At 38.8% G+C, this 19,447-nt stretch overlaps 2 protein-coding genes and 1 non-coding gene across 3 annotated transcripts; 1 reads left to right on the top strand and 2 right to left on the bottom strand.

Moving 5' to 3' along the window:
* Positions 1-167: 167 nt before the first annotated feature.
* Positions 168-884, bottom strand: LOC108991609. Its single transcript, XM_018965933.2, has one exon. It carries the CDS (start codon positions 740-742, stop codon positions 347-349), a length of 396 nt encoding a protein of 131 aa, XP_018821478.1. The 5' UTR covers positions 743-884; the 3' UTR covers positions 168-346.
* A 1,042-nt stretch (positions 885-1,926) lies between these two features.
* On the bottom strand, positions 1,927-18,840 carry LOC108991701 (B3 domain-containing protein REM16-like). The gene is made up of 5 exons (XM_018966058.2): positions 18,418-18,840; positions 17,999-18,133; positions 15,992-16,517; positions 15,589-15,782; positions 1,927-2,483 (listed from the first exon to the last, which is right to left on the bottom strand). The coding sequence occupies exons 2-5, from the start codon at positions 18,107-18,109 to the stop codon at positions 2,163-2,165; spliced, it is 1,152 nt and encodes a 383-aa protein (XP_018821603.1). The 5' UTR covers positions 18,110-18,133; positions 18,418-18,840; the 3' UTR covers positions 1,927-2,162.
* Positions 17,069-17,142, top strand: TRNAK-CUU. Its single transcript has one exon. It is a non-coding gene; the product is annotated as a tRNA-Lys (tRNA).
* Positions 18,841-19,447: the final 607 nt, after the last annotated feature.

Here is a 19,447-nt window from a genome sequence, read left to right as displayed (position 1 = left end):
CTTTCAAGTTTCAGGCATAGTCATGATGGTTGAAATGGATATGAGGCCTATACTTTCAGTTCTCTCTCCCATCAAATTCTACGAGTTATTTTGACAGTCGAGCAGTATCGATGTAAATCTAATGTCGATGACTCTGATCTAAAGCCAGTGAACTATAAACGAGCAACTCATGCAAAGAGAGAGACATGATATAATAGAGCAGAGCAATACCTTCCTAGTATCAGCCAAAACAAAACGAAACAAAAGGCTGTTGAAGCATGATCATGCATCATGAGGAAAACAAACAAGACATAACAAAACCAAAATCTACATGGGTTTTGATTATAAGAGGCAATAAATCTGGTTTTCAATCTTCGGACTCCTCCACAAAAGCTTCAATTCGGAGAAGAACGAATCCAACAGCAACCCCTATGAGCACAAGAGCGTTGATGATGACAGCAATCTGGAATATCTCGTCCGCAGCATTGCACGTGGAAGACAGTGCTCCTCCTCCTCCACCACCTCTTTTGCCACGTGATTTTGTTCTTAAAGAACTGACCACCTTTGCAAAGCACTGCTCAGTGCATACGGGCAATCCCAGAGACAGCACCAAATTGTTGTGAGCTTTGAGACCACCATAAGAACTCAGCCCTCTTGCGTGCACCATTCTGTTTTTTCTCTTCTGGGTGGTGGTCTGGCTGCCGGAGCTCATCATGGCTCCAGCAGCTGTTGCCGAACTGAGAGCGGCTGTTGCCACGGCCATTCCTGAGCCTGATACTTCCCTCAAATCTTAATCTAAGCTATAAAGAAATCTGAGTAGGCTGTGGGATTAGCTTGCGAAGAAAAATCGGGGGATCAAAACGGCAACTTTGCCAATAGGAGCTTGGATAAGGTGAGAACGATTTTAATTGGCTGACAGACAAGGAGATGGTCCGCATAAGAGGACACTTGCCTACGTGGCTTTACCTTGTCCTCTACAATGGGCATCATCTAATTTTTTGAATTAGATATCTCATTACATATTCTATAAGCATGTAACGAGGTAGCATTGTCAATCAACTTTTGAATGTTTTTTTTTTTTAAATAAAAGATGATTTCAAGATAATAAAATTGTCACATTTTATCATATGAAAGTAGGACATGACATTTTCATAAATTATTAATAATGTACCATCTGAAAAGTCTTCTTGCAAGTTAGTTCGTATACCAAACTGCGCACCGATACGACATACAAAGCATCCGTTTAATAAAACAGTAAAAATTAAAGACGAAAATAATTTTTGTAAGACAAAAGATCTTCTCTCAAAATTTTTATTCTTTCATTTTTCTTTACAATAAAAAAAGCCATATCAATTATGATACCCAATTTGGTACGTCAAACTGCTTGTACCTAACAAAACTCTTTGATTAAAGTTGAAAGCACAGAGTAAAAAGTTCAAAGTTTGAATATATGAACTAGCTTATCCAAAAGGCAAACCATAAGAACCATTTTTATATTTAACCGATTATTTTTTAAATGATCCAATATTGCTATCAAAATTGCGCACTTAAGTGGAATTTCTACATTGGACTATAATAGTTGTTTATGATAGTTATACACTATTGTACTGCTTTCTGGAAAAGTAATTGTATATATAAAGACTAATATTTGATCCAGTCTAAAGTGTGCAAGATCTGCGCACTCCTTTTAAAAAAAAAAATTAAGTCTACTATTAAAAAAATTGATTTTTTTTATGAGTCCTAAACTTACCTAATTTTTTCAAAATGAATACGCAAGACTTGCCTTGCCATCCAAAGATTGCAAATATCATTTCTCTTTATAATACCAAAAATAACCAATATCTAGACAGCCCATGTCAATCTCAAAAAACAGAGCCTCTAAATATCTGTTAGTTGTCGATCACGGTTAACGAAAGGGGTGGAGATGTGTTTGAACTCTTCTAGACATAGTAGGCAGATACCATTCCACTGGATATATATAAACAATCACCAAAATCCCCCTTGAAGCAAGCGGATCAACATTGACAACAACCATACTAACATTTAAGTAGTAGTCTGGAAACAAGTTTAGTGCTAAAAGGACAACTTAACATAGAGTGAAATCCGCAGACACTTACATATAAAGTCTAAACTGCAGTTGGACAGAAAATCTTCAAGTAAACACAACCTCGTGCTTAGGTGCCCTAGATTATTTTTTTTCTGCCCCTCTTCTTTGGTGTTGGAGAAGACAGTTGAGTAAGAGGAGTTAACTCATGGACAACCCGGAAAATGCTAACATCCAGAATAATGGAGTAATTCATGTGGCCAGCAGGCTTGAACAGGCAGACATCAAATTCTTCCAAGTTGTTGTCCACAGCAAAATGTTTCCACCCACCAGTAATCCCTCCATAGCCACGACCTTGATGAAAGTAATACCTGGCTTGCCATGTATTATTTTCGACGCGCAGAATGATTTCTTGGTTTTCCTTCGAGAGATTCTTCGCCATCCAATCAGAAGGGATCGACTGTTCAAGCAATAACAAAAGCATAACGAATGGGACAAGACATAAAAATAAATGTTATCATTTTTTTTTTTATGGAAAAAAATAAATGTTATCATTGAACACCTACAAAGACAGAAATTGAAACAATTTGACCACCAAGTCTATTCATTTCAAGCAAAAAGCAGTTCTCTAATAATTTTTTACATATTGTTTTGTACACAGATATAAACCAGTTTCTGGAATAAAACATTTTAAGCAAAAAAATGTTTCTCTAGATCATATACCTTTTGTTCCTCACCTAAACCAACGAAACAGGACTTGAGGGGGATGCTTAACTTTGTTAACCCCTGCCTCTACTACCAGGAAGTCCTCATAAATATGGCTTCAAGCCTCCAACGGACCATATCACCTCTACTATCAAGACACAGGTTTCACAGCCTAAGCACACCTTCGCAACAAGAGTAACGTCAACAAACCATGACTTTATGCTACCCATATGAAACTGTCAGGGACTCGGGGCACTAACTAACCACCACCCAACATTCTCTGCCCTTTGGTTCCAGGTACTCTAAGGTCAGCCAGTTTGGATAGGGTCGGGCCCGCTAGTGGCATATCCTTTGGGTAGGTCTAGGTCAGTTTCTAACATCTACTCTCATACAACAGTCACCGTATAATTACATACCTCCATATCAAAATCCGTACTGAAAACTATGCCATGCAACCACTGAGTGAACTTGTCAAAAAAGGGTCTGAACATTTCACCAAATCTGGTAAAAGACTCACAAAGCAACATCTCCATTCCCACTTAAGCTCAGTCATGTTCCAACATGCAAGCAATGCAACCACGACAGTAAACACAAAATGCAAATGTATTACAAATAGTCATCTCTTGGCCTCATGTCACTTACCTTTTGGTTCCCTTGATTTCTCAGTGATGTCCTTTCAGATCACATTATTCATAGGCATAGGCGAACAGGCCTTGATACATCCATCTCAGGTCACATAGGACATAGAGTTTCTAAGAATGACACTTCAGACTCATTGAGAAAGCAGAGATCCATTCACTTATCTCCTAAGGAAGTGCTCATACAGCTTCAATCCCGCCCCCCAAGATTGAAAATTCTGGCTTCATCCCTGGTCTCATCCATGCACTCGTAACAAAGGGATATATCATGGATCTCACCTTAAACCCAATTGAGATGCTATGTTTTATGGGTAAAAATGAGATGCTATTGAACATACAAGCATATGTGCCATATCTGGTTACAAACATGACCTTTGCTCATTCTATAGCACCGAAAAGCACAATGCTTATCTCTACTTGGTATCCCAACTTAAAATTAACATTCAGGCTAACACCAGTATGATAATAAAACTCATCACGGATCATCTGCCTCAGACCTATGAACAACCAACATGATCCACTACAAACTTTAGCCCAAATTCTCAATTAGCGTTTTATGGCCATCATTCAATCTTAACGCAACTCAAATATAGTAGCTACCAAATAATCATGCAATTGTCTCTATCACATAAAAACCAACAACAGAATGAGAAGACATGGTATTGTTTTGGATTGAACCATTTTCTTCTGATACAGCTCCACAAGCTCTGAAATCCAAGCGAGAGTTTCCTAAAATCATGTGCACTATCTTACTGTTTAGGGAACACCGCGACTAAGACAAAAATTACTTATAATAAACCAAATTCAGCAACAACACTTTTCAAGGATCGTTGACAGCATATAAAGAGCTAATCCTACATGGTAAGCCAATTTACATTGACAAGTTAATATAATTGAGTATCATTTTACAGACAGATCTTTTTAGGCTGGCATTATAAAGTTTATAAACAGTCATTCTCCATGCTCTTGTTCTTTCTACCATAGAACGTCCCAAAAAATAAAGAGAAAAAAAAAAACCTTCTCATCCAATTCTTCTATGAGAACAGGCTATCAAAACACTCTTGCAAGGTATTGGGAATTCTTTTAAATTTTTGTCATTGCAAAATCTTTGAAAGGATATCTTACCAAAAGAAGGTTCAGCAATGGAATCCAAGATGGTTAAATAATTTATTTCAAAAGAAAATATTTTCTTGTGTTCTTAAACAAAGTTCTAGTGGCCAATAATTTTTTATTTTATTATCTTACATAATCTTCAAGTCTTACATAATCTCATTTGGTTTCCTAAAATGATGGATTTCCCTAGGCAAGAACATAAAAGATTTTCTTGACCATTCTCACCCATCATTTATGGCATGGTTTAATGTGCCACTTACCACAAATCAAAAATAGGTGTTGGACAACTCTTGAGCTAACTTCATTAATGTAGCCATCCTTAAGCACTCAAGGAATTCCATTTGAAAATGTGTGCCTGTTGTCCTTTTGGCATCGTTCATCTGTCTTCCAGTAATCTACTTCTCACTAATTCTATAATTTCTCCATCCCATAATCCACGATAGGAGAGACAATGAAAGATTTAAGAGAGAAATTATGTCAACCTTAAATCTCTCCAAGTGATGGTGTCCACAAGCAAAAATTATGTCAACCTTAAATCTCTCCAAGTGATGGTGTCCACAAGCAAAACTTAGGCTAAATGAGTTCATTCTTAGTTATCCTACACCTCCAACACAGCCACCACACTTTTCTATAAGTGTATTTTTTATTTTATAAGTAAAAGATATTTATATTAATAAGAATAGGCATACCCCGAGAACACAGGGGGTATACAAGAGTTTACATCTAGCTAAGAGGAAGAAATAGAAACAAGAAAATCATGAAAATTTACGCCATTACAATCTAAAACACTCCCCCATAGCAACAAAGTTTTAATACAGAACAATCTAATCTCCTCCAATGTTCGCTCCTTATCTTCAAAAGTCCGATCATTTCATTCCTTCCATATGCACCAAAAAATACATATAGGAACCATCTTCCACACTGCTGAGATTTGTGGAATTCCACCCAAATTCTTCCAACTGGCCAAGAGCTCGACCACCATGGCAGGCATAACCCAAGCTAATTCCAATCTTCTAAAGACATAATCCCATAGTGGTCTAGCAACCTCACAGTGCAGTAGAAGATGATCCACAGTCTCACAATTCTTTTTGCACATACAACACTAGTCCACGACAATCACCCAACATATAGTCAAAATCTTGCACAAAGAAGCTGTCCAAGGGAAAAAGTTCACCTTTAGAGGCGCCTAGTTTCTCCAAATACTTCTCCATGGAAAGCTATTATGCTACGGATTGGTGAGGGTCTTATAAAAGGAGCGGACAAAAAAAGCACCTTTGCTAGGGGGGGTTCACCACAACTTATCAGTTCCCTGAGTGTTCATTCTCATGGCATACGAGGTTCTGAAAAAATCAGCAAAACTGTCAACTTCCCAATCATGATCCGCCCTCATAAAATTCCCATTCCATTGGATTGAGCCACCGGACATCTTCATGAGATCCGCCATGGATGCTTCCTGTTCACACACAATCCTGAAAATTGTAGGGAATGTGTCCTTAAGAGCTTGATCTCCACACCACAAGTCATGCCCGAATTTTATTCTAGATCCATCAGCCATCACAATTCTAGTGTGTCAAGCGAACACCCCCAACATTTTCATATGTGCTTCCAAACTCCCAATCCATACACCCCTTGTACCTTCCTAGTACTCCACCTCCCCCAAAAAAAAAAAACACACTCGTACTTAAGATCAATCACCCATTTACATAAAGTTTACCTCTCCATGTTATATCGCAACAACCATTTCCCAAGAAGAGCCCGATTGAATATCCTCAAGTTTCTAATTCCCAACCCACCAGTAGAGATTGGGGAGCAAACCTTATCCCATTTGACCAGGTGAAACTTAAACGCATCCCCCAACCCACTCCAAAGGAAATCACGTTGGAGATTCTCTATACAGATTGCCATACTAGTTGGAATTGGGAACAAAGATAAGTGAGTTGGTAAATTGGACAACTTACTCTTGATCAAGGTGGTCCTACCACCTTTCGACAAATACAATCTCTTTCAGCCTACCAATCTACATTTAATCTTTTTTATTACTTCATTCCATATAGATTTAGACCTGAAAGAGGCCCCCCAAAGGAAGTCCTAGGTATTTCATGGGAAGTGAGGAGACCTTGCATCCGAGAATATTGGCCAGCCACTGGTGGTTACAAACGTTTCCAATTGGGACCAACTCCGATTTGGATAGATTCACCTTCAATCCTAACACAACTTCAAAACAAAGTAGGAGGGCCCTTAGATAATGAAACTGATTTTGGTCTACCTTACAAAATACCAAGGTATCATCTACAAACAACAAAAGAGAAATGTTAAGGGTGCCTCGATTGGTGTCACCAATCAAAAATCCAGCCATAAAGCCATTGTCAACCATAGCGGACATCATCCTACTGAGCACCTCCATAATAATGACAAAGAGAAGCGGGGAAAACGGATCACTCTGTCTTGGTCTACGTGAGCTAGTAAAGAAACCAATTGGACTGCCATTCACCAAAACCGAGAACCTCGCAGTCGAGATGCAATATCTAATCCAGGAGCACCACCTCTCCCTAAATCCAAGCCTCCCAAGCAACTATCATAGGAACTCAGGAAGTCCCAGTTAACGTGGTCATAAGCCTTCTCCATATCCAGCTTGCATAGAACACCTGGATCTCCTAATTTTAATCTGCTATCTATGCATTCATTTGCGATTAGCACTGGATCCAATATTTGTCTTCCTTTTGTAAAGGCATTTTGGGGTCTCGAAATAATCCTCCCCCAACACCTCCCCCAAGCGATTTGCTAAAACCTTGGAAATAATCTTCATTCACAAGACTAATAGACCGAAAATCTTTGATAGTCACAACTGTCAAAGTAAGTCAAAGTCTTGTGTGAATAGCCAAAATCGTTGGCCTTCTTATTTCTCTCTATTATATAAACTATACAAAGAATTCTATACATGGAAAGAACTACGTATATGCTAATTCTATCCCTATACAATCTATCAAATATTAAGCTAATTATACTGAAGAGTAAATCAAGGAAACAAGTATGGAAACAAATATGGACAGCAAAGCTGTCAATTGACAGCCCCCCTCATATTGATGTGAGTTGAACAAGTAGCATCAATTTGCTACTTAGGAAGCAATGTCGATGACGAGTGAGAGCCTTGGTGAAGATATCAGCAATTTGCAGTTCAGTGGAAATGTGTGGAAGAGTGATAACACGAGCTTCAAAGGCTTCACGGATAGAGTGACAATCGACTTCAATATGCTTTGTGCACTCATGATAAACAAGATTGGCCGTGATCTGAATAGCACTTGTATTATCGGCATGTAAAGGTGTAGGATCGGTCTTAAAGAAGTCTAACTCAGCAAGCAAACCTCAAAGCCAAATAATTTCGAAACAAGCAAGAGACATCGCTCGGTACTCAGATTCTGTAGATGACTTAGAAGTCTATCTTGCTTCTTACTCTTCCAGGAGATCAACACATCACCTAAGAACATGCCCAACCAGTGATGGAGCGACGTGTATCAGCACAACCAACCCAATTAGCATCGCTATAAGTAGCAAGACGAGGAGAATTGCCTGCAAGAAAGAATAAGTCACGGGCAGAAGTGCCCTGAACATAGCATATGATCCTACGGACAGCAGCCAAATGAAGATTACGACGAGTCTGAAGAAACTGGCTGACTTGCTGTACAGCAAAAGAAGTATCTGATCTAGTGATGGTGAGATACACAAGGCTACCCACCAACTTCAGATATAACTGGGATCAGGAAGTAAGTCACCCTCCTCTTTGTGAAGCTTGACACTTAATTCCATGGGAGTATCGACAGAGGTAGCTTCCTGTAGTCCAGCTGTAGCCACCAACTCACTAGCATACTTATGTTGATTGAGTGAAATACCAGAGGGACTACGATGCACCTCAAGACCAAGAAAATACGTGAGAGACCCAAGATCTTTCATATGAAAGGATTCTAAGAGATGAGTCTTGAGCTGGACAAGTAAAGCAGAATCAGAACTAGTGATCAAAATATCATCAACATAAACCGAAAGGACAACAATACTCATGTCTGATTTCCAAAGAAATAATGAAGTGTCATACTTGTTCTACTTGAAGGAGAATTATAATAAAGTGGTTCGAAATTTATCAAACCAAGCCCTCGGAACTTGTTTGAGACCATAAAGAGAGCGACGAAGTTTACACACATTGGAGGTCGGAGAGGGAAACAATCCTGGGGGGTGGCTTCATATAAATACACTCTTTAATATCCCCTCGAAGAAAAACATTCTTGACATCCATTTGATGTAGTAGCCAATCACTGGAAGTAGCAAGAGCTAGGATCATACGAACAATGGTCATCTTAGCCACAGGAGCAAATGCTCCTCATAATTGACATCATATTCCTGATTATTCTCAATGGCAACAAGCCGAGCTTTATAACGATCCAAACTTCCATCAGAGCAAACCTTGACTGAGTAAACCCATTGGCAACCCAGGGAAACTATAGTGGAAGGACAAGGCTCAATGTCCTGGGTGTGATTGGCCTCTAGAGCAGCAATTTCTTCCTGCATAGCTTATCGCCAACAGTCATGCTTGACAGCATGTGAGTAGCATGTGGGAATATCAAAATTGGATAATGCAGCAGTAAGAGCTGAAATAGAATTCCCAGAAGAAAACTCATACCTATCCGGGGGTACAGACACTCGAGGAGAGCGACGTACCAAAGGCTCTGGAGGTGCTGCAACTGACTGATTCTGGTGCATGTTAGGATTAGATATCGGGTGAGCCACTGGAAAAGACTGTGGGTGGGAACGTCTTGTATACACCATACCTGGTTTAAAGCGAGAACTGACTTGATAAAGATATGAGAACTACTGCTCAAAGGAGGGAAGGACCACAGTAGAAGAAGAGGGCACAGAAGACACATGAAAGAAATGTTTATTTTCAAAGAAAATAACATTTCTAGAAATGCGTGTATGATGTAATGTAGAATCATAGCAAACAAACAAATCCTTTTTGACACACATTATATCCCAAGAATGCACATCTAACAAATTGAGCAAATAATTTGTCGCTCATGAGGAGGTAAACGAATAAAACATACATAACCAAAGATACGGAGATTATCGTAACTAGGTTGCTTAGCAAACAAGCGGAAATAGGGAGACTCCATGTGTAAGACTTGGGAAGATAAACGATTAATCAAGTGAGTAGCAGTTTTCAGAGCCTCGACCCAGAACATGGAGGGAACAGAGGATTCTAACACGAGTACATACCACATTAAGAAAATGACGATTTTTGCATTCGGCTACTCCATTTTGTTGGTGAGTAGCAGGACATGAATGTTGATGGATAATACCTTTACAAGCCAAGCATGCTTGAAACTCAGTAAACAAATATTCACCACCAGAATCTGTGCGTAATGTCTTAATAGTCGCAGAAAATTAATTTTCAACATACGCTAAAAACTCAGTGAAAGTACGAAAAACCTCAGATTTAGAGCGAAGAAAATAAAACCAAGTGAATTTGTTATGATCATCAATGAAAGTCACATAGTATTTAAATTTTTCATGTGAACTAACTAGGGAAGGTCCCCAAACATCACTATGGATAAAATCAAAGCAGTGAGAAGCTCTACTAGCATGCAAAGGAAATGGAAGAGTTTTGCTTTTACCAAGTTTACAAGAATCACACTCGAGAGAAAGAAGAACGTTCTTTATTACCAAGAAAGCCAGAGTGCAATACATGAGATAAGATCTCAGCATTGGGATGGCCTAAACGACGATGCCACATCATACTCAGATCAGGAACATTATTACAAGCAAAAGACTTAATAGAAGAAACTAAAGAAAGTGTTGGATCAGGTAAAAATAGTGGAAACAAGCGCCCCACTTTAGGTCCTTTCGCAATCGGCTCTCCCGTTACCTAGTCCTGCACAATACAATCATACCAGAAAAATTAACAGCACAATTGTTATGAACTAATTGACCAATAGAAATAAGATTCGTGGAAAGCTGAGGAGCAAAAAACACATCAGTAAATGAAGAAGAGGCATCTCTGACAGCAGCTATTGGCAAAGAACTGTCATTGGCAGTCTGAATGGCAGATTGACCAGCATAGGGTCAAACATGACACAGAGTTGTGGGAGTATTCGTCATGTGATTAGAAGCCCTCGAGTCTACGTACCAGAGTTTAGTAGAATTTTTACCTTGAAACCCCATTGCAGATAATGTCGAAATTAACATCTGTTGCACCATGTCTGGTGTGCAGTAAGTCGCTGCAAGAGGTCCAAGATCAGAGGAAGCACCCGAGCAAGAACCATGTGCTACAGAAATCGTTGCGGGAGGAACAGTAACATAAGTCTGAAATGCTTGGACCTGACGATTCTGGGGGCGGATACAACATTCTTTGATAATACGACCATTTTTCTTGTAATATGAACAATATTTCTTAGGACAATTGGCAGCAATATGCCCATATTCCCTGCAGCAGAAACACTACAAATTTTTAGAAGTGATAGGTGATCCTCTTCCTTGGGCAGCATAAGCCACAGTTGCCGTCCCAGAACTGCCATGAGATTGCTCCAGAATAGTTTGAGTACTAAGACGTTCTTCACGAAGTAACTCACCAAAACAAAAATTAAGAGAATGAACAAGGGATCTGTTCAGTAGAGAGGAGCGAACAGATCCATATTCCGGGAGTAGTTTCATAAGAAATTGATCACGCCGACTAGTCTCGTAGAGAGTCTAAATAGTCGAAAGAGCGGCAACAAGAACATCCGATGTAACCAAATCAGTATATTCATGCCAATTGCATGTTCCAACTGAAAGCGACAGGCATCATTAGCTTGATGATAAACCTTCTTCAAGTAATTCTACATGGATTGAGCAAAGCGATGAGCCCACAAGTTGGTAACAATATGTGGCTCCACTGAGCCAAGAAGCCAAGACATAATTCAAGCGTCAAGAACAGCCCACGAAGGAAAAGCCTCGGACGCGTCAAGAGTGGATGTTTGGGCGACATCTGTACCATCATTATGACCCTAAAGATCTTTTCCCTTGAGGAAAAGTTCAAACTGAAATGCTCACGTAAAGTAATTTGTGCCTGTAAATTTGACACACACAGGTGCTGAGTCCATTGCAAATAAGTCCTGAGACAAAGCAAAACAACAACAAAATTCAAAGAGTCCAAAATAAAATGAGAGAATGACCTTGGACTTGTCTGACACTGTGTTGCGATAACCACAAAGACACAAACCGAGAGCCACAAACAAGAAGAAGCCGAAATTCCCACCAGAAGCAAGTTGCAAGAGGCACAAAGGTACAGAAGTGCCGAAAACACCCCAAACCAGAACAGAATGCACCAAAACACCAGAAACCCACAAATTCGAGAGAGAGAAAAAATTGAAGAGACGGAAAATGAGGAACCAAGAGGATGCTGCTGCCGAGACTTGAATAGAGGCTGCCAAAAATATCTAAACAAGGAACGGAACTTGCCGACGACACCAACAAACCAAGAAACAAGGAAGCTTTCACGTTGGGTTCACCGAGACCAACCCAGAAGATGCCGATGCACGAAATCGAGAAGAAAACAAAAAACATGCAGGCGAGAACAGCCTAGACGAAACCGAAAGACAAAACCGAGAAGAAGAATTTGAAAAAAATTCAACCTACTCTTGATACCATGTCAAAGTAAGTCAAAGTATTGTGTGAATAGCCAAAATCGTTGGCCTTCTGATTTCTCTCTATTATATAGACTATACAAAGAATTTTATACATGGAAAGAACTACGTATATGCTAATTCTATCCCTATACAATCTGTCAAATATTAAGTTAATTATACTGAAGAGTAAATCAAGGAAATAAGTATGGAAACAAATATGGACAGCAAAGTTGTCCATTGATAACAACACCTTGGGAATTAACGCAATAAAAGTGACATTGGGACTTTTCTCAACTTACCCAATGAGAAAAATTCCATAAAAACCTTCATCAAATCACCCTTCACTACCTCCCAACAGGCTTGGAAGAATCCCAAATAGAAACCGTCTTGGCTAGGTATCTTTGACCATCTTTCCCACCACTTCATAAACATCTATCTCATCGAAAGGCCTCTCCAGCCAGGCCCCACTTTGCTAATCAATGGCCTCAAATGCTAATTCATCTAGTTTTGGCCACCACACTACTTGCTTGGTAAGTAATTGTTCAAAAAAACCAGCAACATGCTCTTGAATCACTAGAAGTTCCATTGACACAACACCATCAATATTTAACATCTCAATCTTGCTAGTCCTTCTATGTGAATTGGCCACTATGAAAAAACTTCATGCTTCTATCCCCTTTTAACCACAATGCTCAAGATTTTTGATGCCATGAAATCTCCTCCAATAAAATAACTCTCTCAAGTTTTAGAACTAATTTTGTCTTCCAAGAGAGTTCCTCCATAGATAGTGCCCAACCCTCCTCTACCCTCTCTATCTCCTGTAGTTCCTCCATTAGAGACTTCTTTTGATCGCCTACATCTCCAAAAACTTGTGCATTCCACTTCTTGAGGTCTCTTTTTACAGCTTTGAGCTTACCTACAAAAACAAAACTTGGTGTGCCATGTATTAGATAGGAGGACCACCATTGCCTCGCCCTTTCCACAAAGCCCTCACTTTACAACCACATATTCTCGAATTTGAAATACCCACGCCCTCCACAAATACCTCCACAATCTAACAAGATAGGAAAATGGTATGAATAGAGGCAAGTTAGTCTTTTCTGACATAACTCTGGATAATGAGTTTCCCAATCCGAGACTAGAAATATGTCTAAAATAGACCACGTTTGATTGTTTGACCTCGTGTATGTTCCACCCATAAAAGGAATGTCCACCAAACCCAACTCAAATATAAAATCTGAAAACTCTGTCATTGTAGGCCAAAGCCTACTCTTCCCCGATCTTTCACTTAGGAACCTAATAACATTGAAATCAACACCTATGCACCAAGGCATGTCCCACCAACTTTGTAACCCAGCAATCTCCTCCCATAGATGTCTTCTTTGGCTGTCTAGATTCAGCCCATACACTCTAGCAAAGGCCCACATAAAATCATCTTCCACATTTTTAAAAGAACATGCCACTATATACTCCCCAATGTAATCCTCTATTTTATTCACAGCCCTTCGATCCCACATAATTAATATTCCACCTGAGGCCCCAAGAGATGCTTTTTTTTTTTATAGGTAGGCCCCAAGAGATGCTAGATACACCCAGTGTACTTGGGTCATTAGGGGCTCTCTTGTATAGGCTAGGTGTTTTCTTGTATATGTCCAGTGTACTTAATTACTCCTATTGATTTATATATATAATATTTTTACTTATAAAAAAAAAGTCTACGAACAGTGCTTCTTGAAATAATTTTCATCTTAGTTTTTTGCAAGCAAATGACATCTGCACTCCACTCCCAAAGCAGAGGTTTTATCCAAAGTCGCTTATTATCCTCATTAAGCACTCGAACATTCCAAGATACAATCTTTGGTTTCATAAATAAATTTTTGGCCCCCCTCCTTTGGTTTTCCTTTGCTTGAGCTACCCTCATAATTAATAGACTATGTCAGTCTATTTAGCTCCCTCTATTTTTTGGAACCCGACCTCTTAGACTGAGCATGTCCTTCTTCAATGGCTATGAGCAATGCCATAAATTGTTTCTCAAAGCCTTCGCACTCAATACCTACACATTTTTTAATTTCCTTCACCTTGTGTGGCACCCAATCAGAGGACTGATATGGCAGTAAAGACTTTAGGGGAATGGGTTCATTCTCTTGGTGGCCACTGCAATTCCATCAAGTCCCCCGTCTCTCCTTCAACAAATAGAGACCTGCCCTCCTTGTCTTGATCCTCATTCATAACTACCAGCAATCGTAAGTCACCCTCAGCAGTTCCCTTCGTAAGGCTCCTAACCCTTTGCAAGTCCTTCTCTAGAGGTGCCGCCCCCTAAGACTTCAGGGTTCCATGCAATCCATTGTTATTCTCTATCCATATCCATTCTGGGCCACGGACTCAACACCTACTGTTAACTCTGTACTGCCCTCCATAACACTCCCTATATGCTACAATTCCTTCGCCAGAGGTGACACCCCCTATGATTCCTTCTCCAGGAGTTCCTTACACTCCATCATCGCCTTCTGTCCATTCTGGGCCGAGGACCCACCGTCGGACGGTGAGTTTGCAGTTTGACCCGCTTCTATGGTTGTTACAGCTCTGTCGAAAATTCCTACTCTGCATTTTTTCCTTTTGATTCGCCGAAAGGGTTTCTAGTTCTCGACGGCTGACAGCCCTACAATTCCACCTCAGGCCCGCCAAATGGCTAGGGAGATTTCAAGACCGTCTCCATCTTTTTTTTTTCCTTTGTCTCAGCCCCTTGATTGACTTCACCCTTTGTTTCCCCTGGGCCACCCAAGCCCAAGCCCAAGCCCAAGCCCGTTCCCCTCCCATTTTCTACACTTCGGATTAAACTGTTCACTGTCTCCTGCAAATCCATCAACTGCATTTTCATCTCCCATAGCGTACGACAGACAACCCCCTTTGCCAAATTTCCACCGTGCCCGACACCACCACCTCCTTTTGACTGAGCAGCAAATGGGCCTACAGTACGTTGTGCCTTCATCGTGCCTAACACTCCATTGATGTATTTTTGCCTTTAGTGCATTACTCTCAACCCAAGTTTATTTGGAAAACTTAAATCTTACCATTTACGTCTTAACCCTAATCTCCTATGAAAACGAGTTTGAGACATTAAAATGACATAGATTTTTTTCCAGTGAATACTTATTAAAAAAATAATGCTATAGATTTTCCATTAAAATGCTATAGCATTATTTTTCAAGCATTATAGCAGCATTATTGAAAAACAATGCTATAGATTTAAACATTCAGGCACTTTGTTAGGTTCTTAAGACAACGTGCCAAATAAGAAAATTATGATATTCTAGTTGCACATGAAAAACAAATTTTTTAAGCTCCAACTGAACTGGTATACTGGTAAGATCAGAGTATGCCACATATAGACGGAGTCTACATTATTTACATAGTGGAAAAATTCACAAAATAATCAAAGTTTGGGATAGATAACATTTACCACAAAGAATCTCTTGTATACATGTGTGGGTCGCATAACTACTAGGAAAGTCTCGTCACTTGATGCTTCTTGGGCCAAGTGCAAGGCATTCTTTATCTCATCTTGAGTTATTGACCTTCTATTTGACTGATATTGCTGACGATATGACCCATTCTTATTGATGGGTGTAAGTTCAGCATCTGAATCACTCACAGCTGAAATATTTTTATCAATTAGATATATCCTTGAACAACATGATTCTATATACCAGCATGAACTACATTAATCACACAATTGCCACCGCCACTCATGCAGTGAAAGAAATAATAAAATCAAGGCTCAAGACGATGTATTACTTGTCTAAAAGTGTTCCCATCAGATCAAAAGCTGCTAAGAGGATTACCATCACTAGGAGTGACCTTACCTCCCTCTTGATAAGTAGCAGGTTTCTTGCTCCCAAGACTCCGCCGAGCACGAATAGATCTTGTGGGAGAAGTATTCTGTTGAGTCCCTATATTAGTAGCCACAGAGATGATATGTTGCAGTGATGGGATAAGGACAGCGTCATCATCTATAACTTTCTCTGGTGAACTGCATCTGGCATGAACTTCATCAATAGAAGCTTCCCCAAGTTTTCTCTTAGACAGGCATCCATTGTCATGCTCAGTATGCTCAGATTTTCTAACAAAGTATGTAGCCCCCTTCTCACACAAGTTCTCCCCATCAAAAACCAAAACGTCAAACTGGGAACCACCATTGTACTTAAAAATCAAGAAATCATTCTCTTCCAATGAATGATCCTTGACAAATTCTTGCCAGCCATGGTTGAAGAACAAGGTATCATCATTACTGGTTAATCCTACATTCCAGGTTAAACCACTAGGACCTTTAAGAACCACACTTTCAGGCAGTTTCTTTTTCAGATTATCGACGAATTTTTTGGGGATGGCCTGCAATTCATGAATGAACCTAGTCAAATAATATGAGTGACAAAAAAGATGTAGGGGAAGACCAATGGGCTAGAGGTGAAACATTTATGGAAATATTATTGACAAAAAGAAACAGAACGTCCCCAGTAAAATATAATCTTGAAATAAAAGTGCGTTATAAATAAAGTTTGGTCAGAATGATCTCAATGCTATATGGAGTGTGGTCCATCTTGTTTATAGTGGCACATTCATAGAGAACAGAATGCCTGAAGTTATGAGGACTCTGAGAAGACGAGTTCAGCTTTACAATTTGGCTTTCTTAAGTCTCTTTTAGAGTGGTGTTCTTTTAATGCCCTCATTGATGTTTCTATGTACGCATCTTTCAGCTGTTTTTCTTTATCTTTGATCTTTGTCGGGTGCTTTCTATTGTCTACATCCAGTGTACTTGGATTGTGCCCATTGCGCTTGTAATATAATTTTTTTGACTTATAAGACTTATAAAAAAAAATGTATCATCATAAATCATTAAAATATAAGTCAATAATCCTATAAGTCAATCATCTACAGCAGATGCCTGTCTAGCTCGGTCGGTAGAGTGCAAGGCTCTTAACCTTGTGGTCATGGGTTCAAGCCCCCACGGTGGGCGTTAAAAACTCGCTTTTACTTAAAAAAAAACAAATTTAAGTCAAGAATCCTTTGCAACATTTTTTCCACGAAGATGAGAAACATATCCCTAGGTTTTGAGACATAAATAATTGGCATGAAATTCACACTGACATGAAATCAATTTGAGTTGCCTGAGAAAAAGGTGTAACTTCTTTCAAGGAAACAAATTTGAGTTCTTCCTCCAAAGGCTCAGAGGTGTTAAAAGTCAAGGGAGAAGATGAAGTAGAGGTTCCTAACCAGAGGAAGTCAAGTTGGGAAGGACTTGATTCCTACCCAATTACTGCACAGCATGAGAAACAACAGGAATTGAGGTTTGTGCTTATTAATGAAGAATTATTACTTATCAAAAAAAGTGTAGGATTTATGTTCAGATTAGGAGCAATTGTTGCAGTAAATAGGTTTAAGAACTGTAGGATTCAGACTGTTAGGAATTGTTATTTAATTAGGTTCAATCAATACAAGATTTACAGTGATTATTTTCATCAAGCACTTCGCAGTTGCTCTTATCTGAAAGGAGTATTTTGCTTTTTTATTTTTTTTTGCTATTTATTTTTACCATAAACACCAAACCACAGTTCTTTACATCCTACTATATCAGATTGCTAACTTGGTCTCAAATTCATGGCTTTCAACTTACAAAGCATACAAGCTGAATATTTTACATAACACGTTTAAGCAAAGAAGAAGAGGTATCCCAAAGCCTCCAGTTCCATGAAAAAGGAAAGAGATTCCACGTTCTGAAAGGCATGTCCATACGAATCTACTACCCTTTATTTGTTTTAACAAGCATTAATAGTGATGCATTCAAAAGGGAAAAAGAGACCAATGAAACTTACAAGCTGCCGGTCATAACCATTGTGGAGAAACTGAGAGAAGTGGATGGTTTGGAAATGGGTCCAATACATGTCCTCTGCCCATTTACTACACCCTATACACGTTTCTGTCATTTCGGCTAAGCAAAAGCTCTGGAGCTAAAGATCATAGCAGAAAAGAAAGAGTTTAACAACAAATAAGCAGAAGATAATGCCAAACTACAAGAAACTCCAGAGTGTGAGAGGAAATTAGGCCAACAAAGAAATCAGGCAAGTTTCTTTTTCTGAGCAAATCATGAAAGTTACTTTTTTTCCCGAGCAAAATCAAGCCTGGTTAGTTAACGGATCGAAGACCCTCTTACCCAGTTAAGAGTATCTGCAATAAGTGAAAGATAAAGCATTACTGCAGAACTGAACCTGTTTACTTGAGAGAGAGAGTATACCAAAGCTGAGATTAAGCACGGCGACGACTACGAGGCAAATTGATTCAGCCACAGTGCCTGATCAGCGAAATGAAGGAAAGGAAGGCAGCAACTGGCTCGTGACTGAACCCAGAAAACACAGGTCAGGGCAATGAGACAGATCTCAAGTATTGGCCCTTCGCTCCCCCGAGGCTACAGTTGAAGAGCCCATTTATCGTCCCCCAAGGAAACGATACTTGTCGGGTTTCTTTGTTACGAACTCCTTTAACGAGAACGAAATTGAATTTGGTAATTTGGTAACCAATGTCCATCGATTTGTTTCGTACACTGCAGCCTGCACTGATGAATTTTGTTCCCTTTTTTATGACCGAGCAAAAATTAAAAAATCCGAGTCGGACTTCATTCTAGTTCCGTTTATCCGAGTCGAACTTCGATTTGGACTTCATTCTAGTTCCGTTTCGAATTAGAATTTTTCTTCTCCAAAATGTCGGAATCAGATGTGGCATTGTACCGACTTGTATCAACTACAACTCCGACTTTATCTTCAAACTCCGATTTTGATATTATATATATTTTAAAAATTATATGTATTTTTTATATATTAATCATATATATTTTATATAACTATAACTTATATAATTAGTTAAACTCAATAATATATTAATATGAGTAAATTATTATAAAATAATATATTTATACTATAATATAAATTGACTAAATTGATTAATAATAGTTTAGTATACGTAAATATCAAACGATTAATACCATATAACACTAATATATAGTAACATGCAATATTAATGTATAAATATTAATATATAATAACATGTAATAATAATATATAATAACTAATGTATTATGTATAAACACAAATATACACATTAATAATAACATGTGATAGTAATATATAATAACTAGAGTAGAATAACATGTACTAGTAATGTATAATAATCAATGTATAATAACATGTAATACTAATGTATAATGACATTTAATACTAACATATAATACTAATATATACTAATATGTAAAACTAATGTATCAAAACATT

Source organism: Juglans regia, chromosome 15, assembly GCF_001411555.2.
Source record: "Juglans regia cultivar Chandler chromosome 15, Walnut 2.0, whole genome shotgun sequence".
Classification (NCBI taxonomy): Eukaryota; Viridiplantae; Streptophyta; class Magnoliopsida; order Fagales; family Juglandaceae; genus Juglans; species Juglans regia.
The sequence above is the reverse complement of the archived record's forward strand: the minus strand, read 5'-3'. Positions and strand labels throughout refer to the sequence as shown.

What these genes read in the sequence shown, in the direction of transcription:
- LOC108991609 (XM_018965933.2), bottom strand. Translation starts at nt 742, where the DNA reads ATGGCCGTGGCAACAGCCGCTCTCAGTTCGGCAACAGCTGCTGGAGCC.
- LOC108991701 (XM_018966058.2), bottom strand. Translation starts at nt 18,109, where the DNA reads ATGACAGAAACGTGTATAGGGTGTAGTAAATGGGCAGAGGACATGTAT. An exon ending in ATGGTTATGACCGGCAGCTT is followed by an intron (nt 16,518 to 17,998) that starts GTAAGTTTCATT and finishes CATGAATTGCAG; the next exon opens with GCCATCCCCAAAAAATTCGT. An exon ending in TATACAAGAGATTCTTTGTG is followed by an intron (nt 2,484 to 15,588) that starts GTAAATGTTATC and finishes TTGCTTGAACAG; the next exon opens with TCGATCCCTTCTGATTGGAT.